The sequence below is a fragment of the Crocodylus porosus genome, unplaced genomic scaffold (assembly GCF_001723895.1).
Source record: "Crocodylus porosus isolate Cpor-Errol unplaced genomic scaffold, CroPor_comp1, whole genome shotgun sequence".
NCBI lineage: Eukaryota > Metazoa > Chordata > Crocodylia > Crocodylidae > Crocodylus > Crocodylus porosus.
In genome coordinates this window covers 25,679,391-25,697,884 of record NW_017728947.1, presented here as the reverse complement: position 1 = coordinate 25,697,884, position 18,494 = coordinate 25,679,391, and the positions used below count along the sequence as shown (strand labels likewise).

Here is an 18,494-nt window from a genome sequence, read left to right as displayed (position 1 = left end):
AGAGGCGGTCACCCCAATACCCAGGGCATGCATGCCCAGCCAGGATTGCCAGCTCCATTTGAATCTATTCCGGGCGGTTTCAGCACATGCCGTAATGACAAGAATGACTGCACTGAGCAGACTTTAGGTCAGGAAGGCAAATGCACATTACTACTATGTTTTAAAAAATCCACTGGACTACTGTATACATTGGATTTACCATTTAATATTTATTTTCATGAATGTCCCGTCATTGATCTCCCTGGTGACTCTCAGCAGCCTTCTGGAGATTTATATCTAACTCCTGGAGACTCCAGGGCAGTCCTGGAGGGTTGGCAATCCTATGCCCAGCCATATTCAGCGCAGCCCCAAATGCAGCCGGGGGCAGAGGGCGGGGGGTTGCCAAGGGGCACAAGGGCCCCTGCTAGCCCTGTGCCAAGGCTGTAATCTCCAGTGAGATTCTTGTGCAAACATCTCCCTCTTGCAACATCAGAGTGTTAAATCCCAAGCAAGCTCCAAATATCTGCACTCTGGTGAGCCTGAAACAGGGCTCCTCTGCTCTTCCATCTGAAAATACTACCATAAGCTTTCCTTTGGTTTTTGACTATGCCAAAATAGAGCAATTCCTCTTCTGCAGTGAACTCAGAAAAACTTCAGCTGGCCAGTGGCTCAGACACTATGGATTCCAATTTGAAATGTCAGGGTTTGAATCAGGTGTTGGTATTTGCACCCCTAACAGTGCTCATATTCTGCAGCACCCTGAAAAGGATCTCATGGCACTCTAGAGGAGCACCGTGCTCTGGCTGAGAATCATTGGCCTAGATCAGCCTCTCTGCAAAGAAGTAAGCACTGTGATATATAAATTAGATTTTGAAACTGGGTACCACTCAGTTCACATAAATCATAGACAGGTACCTTGAATCCACTAAAAGGTTCCTGGAGTCCAAAAGGTTGAGAACCACTGGCCTAGATGTTCCAGTCTTTCACCTTTACACCATCCTTCCAGACTGGTACCTTGTTAAAGAAGGGTCAACATTACATAAGAATTTTAGAGATCAATTTTTGTGAGTGGGACTTCTTTCATTCAAAAGAAGTTGCTTAAGCTCAAACTTTCCAGACTGACCCTGGGGAAAAGTACAGTTTTCACATTCTTAGGAACAGAGACTTTTCTGTACTACATCAAATTAGCATCTTATTTAATCTGATAGCCTGTCTGACAGTGACAAATGTCTGATGCTTCAAAGATGGAGAGAAGAATACACAATGCATCTGGGCTATTGTACGCTGCTGTATGCAGGGGAAACTTTTCCTTCCTGCTCTCAGCAGCAATCATTTTAGGCTGTGAAGCATGAAATTCAATTAACCTATTTTAATATGTGTTACTAAAGAATATTATTAGTCATAAATCAAAACCAGCCAGCTCTTTAAAAAAAATAAAAAGAAGAAGTTCAAACACTTTCAGTAATTCAGTCCCTGACCTTTTGTGGTAGGGATTTCCATAATAAATAAGCAAAGTTTTCTTGAGCTGATGTTTGTGCTTTTTCTACATATACCAATCATAAGTTGGCTGTTGGTCCCTTTGGTCCCAAAATAATTTTATGGAGCGGTGCAGTATGAAATACTGTAACTGTATTATCTTGCCAAGTATCACTTTGTGAAGCTGGTGTCCTGACACAATTTGTTAGTAATACAAAAGAAGCATTCACAGCATGTTTCTATATCATTTCGTATTTTTTAAACACTCCCATCCTAAAATGGCATCCTAATAATGGATATGAGGGTATGGACACAGGAGCCCTTTCAAAAGGGGATCATTTCAGAAGGGCAACAGCTTGTACATCATAATTGTTATGTATCAGTAAGCTGAGAACAATTCGAATGTAACTCCAACTTTAACCCTGCATGAAAGAGCATTAAAGTTGGAGTGGGTTCACTGTGCTTGAATTATTGTTAGCTCATTCACACATAACAAGTGGAGCATACCCGCTGCTGCTCTTCTGAAGCTCTTCTAAAAAGGCTCCAAGCCCTCCTGGGTCCTCTCACCTTCAGAAAGGTCTTTGCCAGTGATGGCTAACCTTTTTAGGCAGGCATACAAGTTAAACCCCACTCCACCACCTTCCCAAGTGCCATTTCACAGAGGTGTGCTAGCCGGGTTAATTTTTCCCAGCCATGCAACCCAGCAAGGATCTAAAGTCCTGAATTCAGCAGTGGCTACAGCATCACGGAAGGATTCACCTGCATCAGTGACACCTGACATTTCACCTCAGCAGCATCCTGCCTCTGTTCCCCTCCACATAGCTAAAGGTTTGAGCCCCCCTTCCTCCATTCCAGCACCACTTCTTGCTGAGGCTGTTTATAGACATGACATTTTTCTAGGTTTAATCTGGAGTACAGCCATCACTGTATATCTGTGGACTTCTGTAGTCTGAATTAAAATTGGCTCTGGTCCGAATTAACTAATCTGTATTGAATGAGGATTAAAATTATTTCATACTAGGGCAGTCTGAATTAGGCCATTTAAACTGTATTAATTATCATGTATGGCTTTTAGGAAAAACATTCCTTAGGAACTCAGATAAGCATTTTTTAGGAATGCAGGTGAGTATTGCAAATATAAGTCCCCTCCAAGGACACTCATTTGGGTTTTTGCAACAGGTAAGAGGCTATCAGGCACATAGTAACACCTTTACAATGACAAATGTGCCAACACCTCATAGTGACTAAGTATCAGCATCCTGACTAAGCTGCCAGCCCTGGATAAGCACACTACTGGCCTGTGAAGAAAGGGGCAAACCCCTTTGATCATCTATTAACCCTTAATTTCAATTGAAATTTGATTCAAACTGTGTGATGTGAATCTGTTTAAAAAACAGTGAGCACAAGTGCCTGGGGCTCTCATGCCACTCACAGCACTACTTGTGGCATACATACCACAACTTGGCCATCCCTGGTCTGTGCACTTAGGAGGCCTCCATTTCCTCAGTTAATGGTGTATTTTTAATTCTAGAGATTTTTCATTCTTATATAAGTTTTCAGAGACGTGTAAATTGTCCAGCATGAAGTTTTACTTCCAAGTTTAAAATTAAATATATAAATCAACAAAGGTAACTGCTCCCATCTTGTTTACTGTGTTAATAATATTGATTTAAAATGATCTATTGAGTTAGATTATGACAAAATCCAAATACTTAAATGACATTTGATGTTTTAGAGAGCACTTCGCCCAATAGTCTTGCCTGTGTATATGCAGAAACAAAATAATAAACATTACTGATGTTAACCAAGTGAAAAATGGTCAACAGCAGAGATAATTTCCATGTTTTAACTGTATGTAACTTGCCTCTGCATTTCATTATAAGTTCATTTCTCTGAATGGATTACCAGGCTCAGTGTGTTTAACATGATTGCCACATACTGGGTGTATGTACATGAACCGTTGTACTGCGCATTAAACTAATCTAATCTAATGCTTTAGTGTGCATTAGACTAAAGTCATCATCTACATGTGTCCAGCAATTACTGCACAGTAGATATGTAGGTATATACAGGTACTAGAAATTGGTGCATTAAACGAAGGCACCAAAGACCACATGTAAATGGTGACCAGATAGCCTAGGCAGCAGGGGGCCACACGGGGTGGGGAGAGTTGTCTTGGCTTGGTGGGCTGTTACTTGCCAGCCCCGTGGAGACCCCTCCCAATCTGCGCAGGATGGGGATATCTGTCCTGGCTCCTGGAAGCTCCTCATAGCTGCTGCAGGGACGCAGAGTAGGGCAAGAGCAGCTCTGAACTGAACTGCTCCCGTCTAAAGCAAATTTACTCCTGATGAGCACACATCTAGATGTGTGCAGGGGGCACAATTTAATGTGCCTGAATTTTTTGTGCAGAAAATATAGATGCATTAATTGCACATGTAGATGTGCCCACTGTGTTTTCCTATAAAGCATACATGGTTTGTGTATAGTCCATGCAGGTTTTCTTCTATCCCAGATCCCAGTTGCCAATACAATCCAAAAGTGGCAACAGGTTCTTTTGTATTTGACTTGGTTCTAGTTGAATTGACCAACTAATATGACTCAGATTTCATTGCACTCCAGGCATGGCTGAATCTTTATATAAGAGCCATCACTCAAGAATGGAGTTCTGCATCTTCCTATAGGGTCCTGAACCATTTTTAATATAGTTCATAGCATCAGTAGAGAATTCACATTATCTTAGCTATACTATTTTAAAATATTTATGCTGACTGTTCTTATACCTAATTTACTTTTTGCCTTACTGTTTGTTTACATAAAACTCACAATAACAAATATTGTTAACAGCTACTGATAACAGCAGATAAGAGCCACACAAATGCCAGGCAACAATTATATGAACTTATGATATCCACTGATGTTGTTGGGGCTGAATGAAAGATGAAAGCCAGGGAGGGTAAAAATGTTGTCTTCCCTCTAAAGAGAACATTTAAAAAAAGGTTAAGGATATAAATCTGAGAAATAGATCTCATCAGATATTACCTACAATCATAATTCTGTGCCCATGACCACATTCCCGTGGCAGCTGCTTTCATCTCATATAGAATTAGGTCTTTGAGAAAGGAATGCACAACAGGAGCATGCAGATGCTTAAGAAACAAATATCCTGATCTTGATTCTCCTTTCATTCTGCAAATAGCTTTGATTGTAAAAATATGGAGAAAGAAGTGCAGAAAATCTGAGATACTGATAAAGTATTTTGAATCTTTCCTGCATTATCAGATACTTTTGGAATTAATCACAATTATTATTGTCTGCTCATGGCAAATAATTTTTATAGTAAATTACAGGACAAGTTTTCAGTTGTAAAATAACATTATATGGATGCTTATTTCCTGTTTTTAAGCTTTGGGAGGAGACTGAAGACTGAGGGGATGGGGGAGGGAGCATTGGGTGGCATGGAAACTCCTGAAATATCAATGCTTTTAACTCAGCTTGCAGTAATAGTTACTTCTAGACTAAGTACAGCAGTCAAAAAGCCCGAGGCTGAATTGATTCAGTCTTTGCAGGTTAGTCTAAATTGCATAGCTTGAAACAATAAGTAAGTGAACAGGCTTTTGTTTTTGATTCCAGAAATGCAGCCACATGCCTGCAGTGGCCCAGGCCAGAAGCCAGGGGTGCCAGAGCATGCCTCCCTGCTCAGCTGGAGCAGACAGCTCTGGCCAAGGCTAATCCGTCCACCCTGTGAGGCAGGGGTTCTGAGGGAGGTGCAAAGCATCCTGTGATACTGGGGGGCTGTAAGTTATCTTGAATGTGGAGGGGATCTGGGACAGTTCAATAAACTGATTTAACCTAAATCAGTTCATCCTGATACTACATTCATCCAGGTTTATCGTAAACTGGTTTTGGCCATTTTGAAAGCAGTTTGTATACACATAACTTCTGTTATGTTACAGATTTGAACCAGTTTCTGATCACTGATTCCGGTTTATGTGTAATTTCTGTCCCTAGCCCTAGAAGAGAAATGCTGTCGACATACTGTAAAATTGAGAAGAAAAAGTTGGAATCCAAAACTGAATTACATATGTAACGCTCCCTACCACACACACACTGGGTATATGTATACTGTGTTTTTTTGTGTGTAGTCTTTTTTCATGTGGGCAGGTGGCCCCTGTTGTTCTGGCCATGTGCTCAACAAATGGCAAGCTGGGGTTTGTAGCTGGGGAAAATATGTAAAACCCTCTGGCCTTATTGGCCAGGGGAATCAGAGGATTCCTCAGACCAGTTGGTTGGGAGAAGAACTGGCGTGTGGTGCTCCCTGACCGGACACGGCCGGGTGATGTCATGCAAAGAGATATAAGGGGAGCTAGACTGGCTGGAGAAGGAGAAGCTGCTAGCTGCTGCTGAAGAGTGAAGTCTCCTCCAAGAGAGAAGCAGTGCAGATAGCAAAAAGGGAAGCTCAGGTAGTGGGGAGAGAGAGGGAGAACTGCCCCAGTGTCTGGGAACTCCTCTCTCTCCTCCTTTTCTCCCCCCCGCCCCTTTTTTTTCTTTTTTTTTAAGGTTTTAAGGGATTAATACTGTGGGAAAGAGTATTGATTCCTTGGGTTTGCTGGCCAGGATTTAGTCCTGGCAGCTTAAACAGGGTTGGAACCTGGGTGTTTCTAATCCTACCAGTTTTGGGGGAATCAGCCCCTGGTTCCTTTGGAGTTTTCCTGCAGTTTTCATTTCATCAGGCCATATAATTGAGCCCAGAAGTGCAGGGTGCATTAAATGGAAGACATCCATTTAATTGGACCGAAGAAGTGCAGGCACATGCTGGCAGTGGCTCAGGCATTAGCTACGATACCATATGCTGGCTACAGTCCGTGCTGTCCCTGTCTGGAGCTGCAGTTGCCCCCTATGCACAACCTCTCCGCGGGAGCAAAAATTGCCATGCCACTATCCCTCCAACAGCACCAAGGGGCCGCTTGCTCCAAGGAAGGACCCAGCTTCCCCTGGCACAAAACAACCTTTAGACAATGTTGTATAGTTAGTAGTGTTTCACATTTTGTGTTTTCTTTTGTTTTCTGTATTAAATGTTTTCTGGTTACACTGTTTGCAATGGGGGAGGGGTTGTTTATGCAGGACACCCTAGTCATTAATTCAATGTTCCCAAAATTTCTGGGTGGGGGCTCAAGCCACAGGTATAATTTGTGAGGTACCCCAAAAACATGAACCTGGTCCTTGTGCTGGCAACTGGTACCCAGTAGAAGGGTTACACATATAAAATAATGCAATTGACAAGATATTTTGAAATTATTACTACCTTGAATAATGTACTAGAAGTATTCTTATGGCAATAAGTAATAGGTTCCAAGTAATAGCTTCAGTGATCTTTTAAAATAAACTTGGCCATAGCCTAGCAGTCTGAGCATAAGATTCAGAACTGGAAGCTCCTGAGGTCCAGTTCTTGGTCCTATTGCCAACTTTCTGTATGTCTTAGTTTTCTCTTTCTGTCCTGTTTTAGGTTATGATCACTTCAGGGCATAAGTTTCTCTGCAAGTAGTTACACAACATCTAGTTGCATTCGGCCCTGATCATAATGGGAGGCTTTTGGTAATACAATGAACATAATAAAAATGTTCATAATAAGTAGTCCAGTAATAATGATTACTTCCTGCAATTTGCTGCCCAAATTCTGTTTTCACTCATGCTGGTGGAAATACAGAGAGTCTAGATCCTCACTGGTATAACTGAGTAAAATATGACCTTAAATTTGCCATGTACAAAATCAGAGTAGTACTTACTTGACTTGTTCATGCTGATGCCAGTTAATTTCTGTTTAGTACCTCAGTGTTAAGACTTGTTAAATGTTATGTCATGGCAGCCATATTTTCAACAGAATTATCTGTTGGCTTCAGTTGGCTTTTGTTTTTTAAAGAAGACACCACCCTATCATTCAAGGGAAACCATAAATAGTCCATTCATTGCACCATTGCCTTCCATAGATGGTTAATGTAGGCTACTACTTCAAGTTGAAACAATAAGCAGGGTGATTTGATGATCACAAATTGGGAATTTAGAAAATACATGAGTAACTTCACAAAGGAAATATTTTTGCCATTTTCAGCTATTCCAGAGATCCTTTCCAAATAGTTGACACACTGAATCATAGTAGAAGTAGGGCCTGAGTCAGAAGTCATTAGGGCTAAGGACAGACATTACACATAAACTGGTTTAAGTGATCAGAAACTGGTTTAAACCTGTAACAAAACAGAAGTTCAGTGCACATAAACTAGTTTGAAAATGGGTGAAACCAGTTTGAGATAAACCTGGTTGAATGTAGTATCAGACTTAACTGATTTGGGTCAAACTGGTTTATGCAATGTCAGTCCCAGACCCCTTCCTGGTTTAACTTAAACCAGAATCCCCAGCATCGCAGATACTTTGCAACCCTGGCTGTGTCTCTCTGCTCTCTGTTTCCTGGCTGGAGCTCTGGAAGAGACAGTAGGAACAGCAGCATCTGCCTGGCTTCTCCCTGCTCCCTTCCCTGCACCACTCCCTGCTCAAGTAGGGATTTCCCCCTTCTTACACAGACACTTCTCCACATTAGCTACCATACCATATGCTGGCTACAGTCTGTGCTGTGCCAGACAGGACAAAGACAGACAGGACTGTGTCCACTTATGGCTTCCTGGAGCTAATCAGCAGTAACATCCCTCTGTTCCTTCCATGGGAAAAGTTGTTTAAGAAAAGCTTGAACTAATGAGAGAAGCTTTGTTTTGTTTGACAGGCTGATAAATGCTAATAAATCCCTGTGTAACTCTGTGCTGTGTAACTAAATGCTCTGTTATCAATGGCGAGGGGGGAACCCCTTCCTAGTCCGAGCATCCTGCCAGGGCCTGGCCACACCGCCCCCAGCTCAGCACTGTGCAAGGGAAGGGAAGGCTGCTCTAGCATCCCTCAGCTTCTGGCCTGAGCCACTGCCAGCATGTGCCTGCATTTCTTCGGTCCAGGTCTTCCGTTTAATAACCAGTTCAGCCTAGCTAGGTTAGATTAACCTGCAAAGATTGAATCAATTCAGGCTCAAGCTTTTTGAATGTCTGTCCCTAGCTTAGGAGTGTAATTCCATTGACTTCAGTAGACATTCCAGATTTACACAAGCAAATGGGGGCCAAAGTATTGGAAGAGTTTACAGTAGGCCCACAAAGTAGATCGCTGCATTTCAAAAGCAGTGTGTGATATATTTATCTTTGAAAAAGATTACATTAGTTGAAACAGAATTGTTTTTCATGCCAAACATGCTATAGTCAATGCAACACATTGATGTTTGGCAGAAGGCAGGGTAGAGATATACCTTACAGACCAACTGAATGTTTGATTTAACTGCAGGCTGTGAAACAGACATTCCTCCCTTTTGACAGGGAACTGAGACAGTCATGTAACAATGTGGGGGACAGGGAAAATATAGGTCGCTGGCACTGCATAAGTGTGTGTGTAGGGCAGAACTGAAGCAAGAAAGATTCATCACCTTCCATGCCACCCTCCCCACCATTGCCACTTTCCTTGCAATGGCTCTGACTTAGTCAGTAGGGAGTGAGAGTTATGATGGTGATGTACCTTGCAGGAACTGTAGCGGGATGTACCAAGGAAGAAGTCACCTCCTTTTTTGGTGCTGAAAGCCAGTGTTTTCTTGGCTGCTCAATATGCATGTTGGCAGCAAAAAAAGATGACATCTCCCACAGTGCAGAGAACCACTGTCTACCCACTTCTACTGCTTCTCTACTGTCCTTGCTATTGGAGCTGGAGCCAGGGCCATTGCAGGGAAGATGCAGGGTACAGTGGGTTTAGTAGTGCCCAAGACTCAGTACTGCCCAGTTATGCTTCTGCTCAAAGGCTATATCAGTTGCACCCACAGTACTGAAAATAAAGTAAATATAGAGGTCTGAGTGTGCATACATTTCAGAACTGTGTAGGCTATTTCTAACTCCCTGAGAAGACGGGACTGTGCTCTAACTTCCTGGTTGGGATAGACACACATAAAGAGATAGATCTTGCATCATTTTGTAAAAGTAATTGTGGTCCAAATGTGAAGTTTAAAAGAATTTTGTGTTTGCGTGTAAGTCAGAATGTTGATACTAGAAACAAAAGTCTTCTGCACACTGAAGAAATGCAGCACATCCTTGAAGAGTACAAGCTTTCCTTTTCTGGGTATGGTGCAACTCAGTTAATACATGCTCAGCCCAGCAAGAGGTTGTATAGAGAATAGTGAAAGCATATGCATCTGATAAAACAATAGTGTTTTGTGAATAGTAATATCAGTTATAAAAAAACCATGAAAATAAAAACAGGCATCTGTATGTCTGCTGTCACACACAGAGGAGATATATCGGGTGCCTCTCAAATCCAGTCTTTTTAAAATTATTATAGATGTCCTCTCTTCAACAAAATATACCTATCTGGAGATTTTACAGAAGAATTAGTACCTCTTTTAGACAATTATGTATGACATGGTCAGTTACCTCTTTTATTTTGTGCATTAGAGGTCCATTCTATATCACTGGAGAGACTTACTGCCATATATTTCAGAATAGATTCTGCTTGGCATGCATTTTAGGGACTGAGTTATTTATCAGTGGGTAAACAGGCCTCAGTGAAGCAACACACATCACAGGAAAACAACAAGCTCTTGCTGGTCAAATTCCTCTTGTATTTTTCTCTGTATTCCATCAGTCAACAACACTGCTCTAAATATTTGTTGTGAAATACACACCTTTCTATATACATCCTTGTGTTCCCAAACAGCAAACCATAAATCTAGCTGAAACCAGAAGCTTGGGCTTTTAAGGCTGCTAAGGCTCAAATAAACACTTGAAATATAATTATAAGCATTTTTAAAAGACCAAATAGAGGATAGTTGCTTTTTTATTAATACATCCTATCATTAGTCATTTTCTTCTTAAAAGGGATAATTATAACCTGTACACAGCTTGCTTCATTAGGCCAAAAGCTTTTGAAGGTTAAATTTTGAGCTTGCTTTTCTTTGAAGGACCAGTATGGAGCTGTATTGCCTAAAGTGAGGGATTCAGTCTACCTACAGCTATAGGAAGAATCGGTTGTAGAAGACAGGAGCACAAGCTGCTGGCTGACGGTAAAAGGTACGTAGGTTGATTGCTGTGGAGGAAGTTAGGGTGGAAACAAACATCATCTTTGTGTCGCCGTAAACATTTTTATGGTGGCACAAAGCAAAAGCATATAGACGTCCATACTCTTTGCCATGACACAGTGTGATCATAATAATTATTTAATAGTAATAATTATTTATGCCACTTTATTGCAGGGGTTGTCTATTTGTTTTGTGTTGGGAAAATATAGGCAAGTGAGCTGGCCACACTCTCCAACTGCACCAGGCAGGTGCTCTTGGGGCTTGGTTCTGCATGTCCTGGGAATTCCCATGCAGGATCAGGCCCCTCAAGCCTCAGGACTGCCTGCTCAAGTTTCCTTGTGTCCAGAGACACACGCTTAGGATCGCCAAGGCATGGCTCTGGAAGCAGGAAATGTCAGGATTCCCTGCTTCCAGGGATGCACCATGGAGAGATTGCTTAGGTGCGTCTCAGGAAGGGGAGAGCATGCCACCCATTGTCCCATAAGATCAATGGGTGGGATAACAGACAATGTTTTTCTTCACCCAGAGAAACGAATCAGCACAACTGTTCCCCTGTATTTGGTGATATCTATTTGGTGATGCCTTAGAGATAAATCCTTTTTAAGCTGTCAGAACAGAGAAGCAACCAATCCCTTATCCATGCTTGTACCCACATTACAGTTCTGTTTAGAGGAAGTAGAGCTTTCAGCCAGCAAACAAGTCCCACTCATTCATCAAAATACTTAAAACACTGGTGATGAGAATGATTTGCTGGGTGGGAAGTTTGAAAGTTACGTATGTGGGTGATGACAAAATGTGATTGGATTGACAGGGGTTGCACACTACATGGTGGGACAGGCTCATGAGGGTTTCACTGACTAGCAGGTGAAAATGTGCTGGGGAAGGAGGACCAATAACAGCAACTTTTAAAGGAATCTGCAGTGTCAGACCCAAAGTTTCTGAGTCACTTTAAAAAAAATGTGGGCCTAAATATATTTTTCTCCTTGGGTCAAAACGTACAAATGGTGGAAGATATGTATTCCTAAGAGTTCAGGGAAGAGAGAGGGAAAGAGAAAAGAGGGCACGGCAGAAACAGGGTGCTCTTTTTTTTCTTTTCTTTTTTTATTGTCTTTATTTTATCATTATTCCTTCAATAATTTATTGTGTTCTTACTTATTGCATGTAGTGAAAATCCTACAAAGGCATTCAACCTTTGAAGATTGCATAAGGCTAATCAAAATGTGGACTGCTGTGGGTAACTACCTATTAAGGTCCAAAGTCTATCAAGACTGTTCATGTGTTTCGCTGCTAATACAAAAGGGCAGGAGTATTATAACAAGATCCACACCCTTGCAGCGTTCAGCTGGACTAGTTCAAGCAGCTCAGCCTTTCAACATGAATGCAAGAATTCAGAAAGTGGAAGCTCTTGATGCCAATCATTTTGTTTGTATCCACTGGGAAGATGGGGGCAAGAGCCTTTACCCTTCTGTGTGGCTAAGAGACAACTGCCAGTGTCCTGACTGCTTCTTGCACTCTGCTAAAGCCCGCAAACTGCCTTTTGAAGACCTAGATGTTGACATTGGGGTGAAGGACATCACTTTGACAGATAGAAAAAAGGTATTTTTTTTAAATATATTTTACTCTTAAATGGTTTGTATATAATAATACAGTGCTTGCTAATTTTTAATTAGCAATAGACAGTAAAACTGCAACATGAATGTCAGGATATGCCCCACTCATGCTATCCACAGATATCAGTGCTATACTGCATTTCTGCGGGATGTTTAGGAACTATTGTCATTTGAGCAATCCAAATACAAGATCTTAATCATTCTTACTCTAGTAAGTTTTAACCATGGAAAACAGACAACCAGAAGATTTTTAATTTTAGGTAGTATAAAATGATTTTCCTCCTACTTGTACTCCTTTGCCATCAGAAGTTGGTGGGCTGATAGAACTGAAGACTCATTCTCCTAGTTTCTCATTTCCCTAAGCCCACCCTCCCTCTGTGTTTTTGTCTCCTGAACTTATAACCTCCCCCCACCAACCTTTGCTCCTTTATGTAATCACAGAGAAAAAACAGTCTAGTAGCCTATATACTGACTTTCTGATCAGTTTATGGTGTTAACTATTTAACCAAGGAGTTAATGGCACGTTCATACCCCACCCCCACCTTACTGGCCACCACAATCAGGTTTTTAGTGTAAGACTGACAACAGGGGGGAAAGGAAGAGGTAAGCAGAAGAAGCGTTAACTCCCTGAGTTCTGGAGCCACTCTGAAATGACAGGATTAATACCAAGGTTTGAGGGTCATGCAGCCTGTGAGAAGCACCATGGTCCAGATCCAGCCCATTAGGCCCAACAAGTTTGATACCCCTGGTTTATATGGTTTGCCAAAGGTAACAGAAAAAAATCCATGAAAGCACTAGGGCCAATGCTGAGGAATTCCTGGTTCCACACTCTAAATTTTAGTGTGTGTTGTCTTTCTGAATTGTATTAAGTAAATTCCTATTTTAGCAGAAAAAAATGAGGTGCTATGAGATGCTAAGTGTATCAAGACCAGGGATTATATCTTTCTCTGTGTAGTGCATGGCACAATGGGACGCCAATCCTAATTGAAGCTACTGAGCGCTACCAAAATACAAATTCATAATGGAGGTCAGTCACTGGCAGAGTCTGTGAACGCCATTAGCTGCAACCAGGGGCACCAAAACAAAAAAGGCATATAAACACTAGGGACAGAAATTAAATATAAACCAGTATAAGTGATCGGAAACTGGTTCATATCATTAACATGACAGAAGTTCAGTGCTTGTAAACCACTTTCAAAATGGCTGAAACTGGTTTAAGAGAAACCTGGATGGATATAGTATCATACTTAACTGATTTAAGTTAAATCTATTTATTGAACTTCTGTCCCAGATCCCCTCCACATTCAAGTTAACTCACAGTCCTCCAGCATCCCAGGAGGCTTTGTATCTCCCCACAAACCCCCCACTCACAGGGCAAGTGGGCTAGCCTTGGCCCAAGCTGCCTGTTCCAGCTGAGCAGGGGGCATGCTGTAGCATGTTTCTGGCCTGGGCCACTGCAGGCATGTGGCTGTATTTCCAGAATCAAAAGTGAATGTCTGTTCACTTGCTTATTGGTTCAATCTATGCATCTTAGACTAACCTTCAAAGATTGAATTGATTCAGCCTCTGGCTTTTTGACTGTCTGTACTTAGCCTTTTAGAGAACTTGACACTTAAAAATGAATAGTGTATATTTTAATTTTTCTTCCATCCAGTCATCTTTTTCTCATCTTTCTCCTTCACTTCCTTAAAGTTGTCCCCATACTTCCCAAGTTGTTATCATTCTCTTCCAACCTTTTCCTCATTGTCACACCTCATTAAAGCTTCTTCCCATTCACAGCATGTTTGTTAAGCAGGGCATCCAGAATGAAGGCATCTAGCACAAGTCAGTGAATTCTATCACTTTTCCACTCTGCTGCCTTAAAAACTGATTTTTTTTAAAAAGAGGGTTGGGGGGGGAACTCAATTGGGGGCTGGTGCTCAATTGAGTTTTTGAAAGTTTTTGTAGTTGTTAAGTCAGCAGAGGTTGCCAGGAAGAGGCAAATAATTCCAATATATCTGATGACACATTTAATTCCTATTTCTAGGAGTCTGACTACATTTATATATTTTTGGGATTGTTTCAGGTAGATCTTATTGATGATCTTATTCTTAATGCACTGTTTATTTTATTGTATAAGGTGTATATTATATGGCCAAATGAACACACCAGTGAATTTGAGGCTGAATGGTTGAAGAAAAGGTGCTTTTCTGAACAAGCCAGAGCAAAAATGCGGGAAGAATTATTTTTGCCAGGTAGGAATCAAAACCAAATATATTATGCATTTCTCAGAATGATATAGGCTATTACGTATCTGAAGGACAGTGAATATATATGCTGCCCTTGTCTTATTTTTATGGAAAATTGAAATCCTAAAGGAATTCTAGTTGCAATGAAAAGGGTCATTTTATGCATTTATTTCTTTTTGTTTATTAATTAGTAACTGGCTCACCCACCAAAGATCCTATGCTAATGTTCAGGTCAAGTTCTCTTTATGTTGTGATGTCCAGCATTTGAATGTCACTCTTTAGTGATGTGGTTATTATTCTCTCGAGAAAATAACTTCTGTGTCATGCTATAAAACATCATTCACATTTCTGTTGACATAATTGATGAAACTGATGCCCTTGTATCTTGAGAATAAAACATTATTCATACTTCTGTTGACATACTTGATGAAACTGTGATGCCCTGAGGGGCACCTATCCACGTGGTTCAACACGTTCTGATTATTCAAGTCTGCTGGAGCCTTCTAATCAGAACATGCAGTGTGCTGCAGTGTCTCGTGTGTTCAGCGTTCCTGTGCTTCATAATGGCAGCAGAGGTGCTTTAACTGATGCTCGTTGAATAAACTTTAGTTAAAGCACTCTTGCCACCATTTTGAAATACAGGACATTGAATCCATGAAATGCTGTGGGTGTTTTCATTAGAGCAGCTCCCGAGAGGCACTCTAATTAAAAGGCACTCCCCCTAGCCCAGAGCATATATAAAAGTGCCCTCAGTGCCCACCGTTCCCTCTAAGCTACACAGTGTGCATGGCCACACAGGCACGCTCATGCCATGCTGCCAGGCACCTGCGCGGCCATGCTCACCATGCAGCTTAGTGGGAACACTGTCAGGGACCACCCACAATAACTTTAGAGCACTGGGTTTGTCACAGTGCATGAATGCACCCATGAACGCCATGTGCCCCTGGAAGCTGGGGGGGGGGCACAGTGAGCACCTGCAGATGGCAGCAGTACTGGCAGAGGCACGAGTGTGGCAGCAGTAAGTGAAGAGCTGCCACCTGCAGCTGCAGTGCTGTCGGGAGTGGGGGGATGGTGAGTGCCGACCGGCAACCTGCGACCACCCACAGATGCTGCTGGCGGTGTTGGCAGCAGGGGTGGGGAGGTGAGCGTTGACTGCCCACCAGCGCTGCCAGCAGTGTCGGTGGCGCCTTTTCATAGGGGGTGCATGCTCAGGGGGTGCACGTGCATCTGTGTGCACTCACTATGCACCTTAACATCACTTCTTTCCTTGCCTGTTCTGTGTCTTTTAGTATAGAAAGTATTGAAGCTGACAAGAATTTTACTGTCACCTCTGATGATATCTCTTTGCAATAGTTCTGATCAATGGGAAAACAGACTGGAATTGCATTAAGCATTAAGATGCATCAGTTACAAGGGGATTTTGCTGTATAAGAAAAGCAAACAGGATAGACCCGAGATGAGAAATTCATCTCCAGATATGAATTGTCTCAAAATTTAGCAGCTCAAAGGGTCAGTTGAGACATCTTTCTAAAACCAACTTAAGTAAAACTTTTGGGAGTTTTTAAACAATCATAGTAAGAAGGAAGGTGGTTTTGTTTAGTTTTATTTTAGACAACTAGGGAAAAATGAAAACAGCAAAGTATATGGGGCTTTAAGATCTTCTGAATCAGACCTCTGTTCATCACAGAAGAGTGAGAATCAGGGAAACAGTCAAAACTGGTTCTGTACGGTGGGTACACAAGAGTACTCTAATAGAGATCCTTTCCTTTCCATTAAGTATCCCCTATATTGGAGTGGGGTGGAACAGCAGACACAGGGTCCCTCTCTATCAGCTGTCTCTATAATCGGAGAGCCCCTCCAATCCCCCACCAGCGATAGAGTTCTCAGAAAGCTGTATATGGCAAAAATCCAGGTCATGGGGTCAATTGAATGACATAATGTGTCTGGCTCAAAATTGAGATCCTGGCCTATGTTGCAAAAGTATACCAAAACAACCAATGAATGCAGACACATTCTTGTTTGCGATTAGTTAGCAATAACAATTGCTGCAGGCAGATGGTCTAGTCAGGAAAACAAAACAAAGTTCATTTTCTCATAATAGGTCCAATTTTTGTTTTCTGACGGGACATTTTCTCCTTGTCCTTTTGTCTGTACAGGATAATAGGTTTTAGATAGAACAAAGCAAACATTTTGAATATATTCATCCCCCATAGATTAGGAAAATGTTATTTGCACTTTCTTTATAAGACAGTTTCAAGCATATACTAGCCCCTGGCAGCTGCAGATTGGGCAGCAGGTAGCTGGGTCCTGGACTCAGAGGCTGCCCCTAACTCATACCCAACAAATGCCTAGCTCCAGAATTGGGACTGTCCAGGGCCAATGCCAGCAATCAGCAATTTTTTGGCATTGGCCTCAGGCAGCCCTGGGTCCATTTTGAGATGTGGGGCTGCCTAATGCTGATGCCAACAATCAGCTAATTGTCAGCATTGGCTGGGTGGTCCTGGGTCTGGGACATATGCCTCGCATTCAATTTGAAGTGCCATACAAACTAGCCATAAGCTGTTCTCCATTATATATGGAACACTTTGGGGTCTTATTTGCTATTTTATGGTGCCATAATTGGGTTGATATCTGACTTGGTGCAATTTACAGCACAATTAACATGTTCAGCACACTATAAATGCAATATTTGCCAGGGCCTTATGATACTGCGTCTTGGTGAGGTCTATGATTTTGCTTGCTTAGTTTTCAATCACCTGATCAAAGACAAACACTGTGGACCTCTGGACATTTTGTTATATTTGCGCCTGAGATCAACCCAACCCAATCAAAACTTTCACAGCCTGATTTTCAAATCAACCAATACACTCAACAATGTCATACATTATCTTCTTTCACAAGAGAGTGCATATAAATTTCGTTCATTCCTGCTCCTTCCCTGTGACTTTCTCAAACTTTTTGTTCTTTTTTACAGTATTTTACTCAAATACAGTAAAATAGCCTAAAAAAATATTTTATCTTAAGAAACGAACATCTCCTTGTATACACATAATAACCTGTTTGCTTCAAAAGCTGTGGTGCAAAATCTGCCCATAAAGATATTTTCATTCACTTCAGTAGACTCTTGGTCAAGTCATTACAAATTTTCAGAACGGGAAGACCATCTGCTAGAAGTTAACCTCTTGTTTTGCCATAGAAAATAAGTCTAGTTTCTCTTCTGTTTTCAGGAACTATTGCATCTTCCCAAGACCCACAGGCACAGGTAACCTAAGTCTGTGAAGAAATGGCAGCCATTTATGCAGCACTGGTCCTCCTAAAGAGGTTGAATGCTTGAGCTGGGCAGGTTCTCAACAGTGACTGGATAGTCAGACATTAACAACTGATCCTTTTTCTCAATTTTATGCATGGGCAAACATGCCTTGTACATTCATCTCACACTGAAGCCCGAACCAGTCTCTGATTAACCTCCCAATATTCTACCCCAAACTCATTTTCAACTTAAAGAAAGTACCTAAAATCCATACCTTAGGTGTCATGAGACATTTATGAAAATTATTTCCATAAAAATATGGAAGTCATTTATCTGAATAGGAAGTTTCCAAGCTATTTTTGTAGACTTTGGCCACTGTGTATAAAGTAAATACCATTTTATTCAATGTCAAAGAGAATTAATAAAGGTCTCTGCAGCAGAGGATTTTAGATCTCATTGTACCAAGCCAAAGGTAGAATTGATACCTGGCCTATGATTTTCCCAGTACAGAAGTCTGTTTTCAGTTACCTGAGATATACTGTAGCTGCTGTGTGCTGTTATGTACACACATGTACATTGCACAACACATGGAATTTGGTATCGAAATATAATGCTTTCTGTGGAAGACCAGTTCTGCAGTCCTTTTTTTGATTAGGCCCTACCCCAAATAAATCTAAAATTGTTTATAAAGGTTTCTAAATAAAGTTGTATAAATAACTAAATAATTCATAGTTTCATAGTTTCTAGGGTCGGAAGGGACCTGAGCAGATCATCTAGTCCGACCCTCTGCCATGGCAGGAAAGAATACT

The 18,494-nt window shown here is 41.4% G+C and overlaps 1 protein-coding gene across 1 annotated transcript in view; it reads left to right on the top strand.

Moving 5' to 3' along the window:
* Window positions 1–18,494, top strand: part of BBOX1 (gamma-butyrobetaine hydroxylase 1) — a 74,798-nt gene that overhangs the window by 237 nt on the left and 56,067 nt on the right. The window contains exons 2-3 of the mRNA XM_019552059.1: window positions 11,763–12,193; window positions 14,327–14,441. Coding sequence (XP_019407604.1) covers window positions 11,816–12,193; window positions 14,327–14,441 — 493 coding nt within the window. The 5' untranslated portion in view covers window positions 11,763–11,815. The remainder of the gene's footprint in view (window positions 1–11,762; window positions 12,194–14,326; window positions 14,442–18,494) is intronic.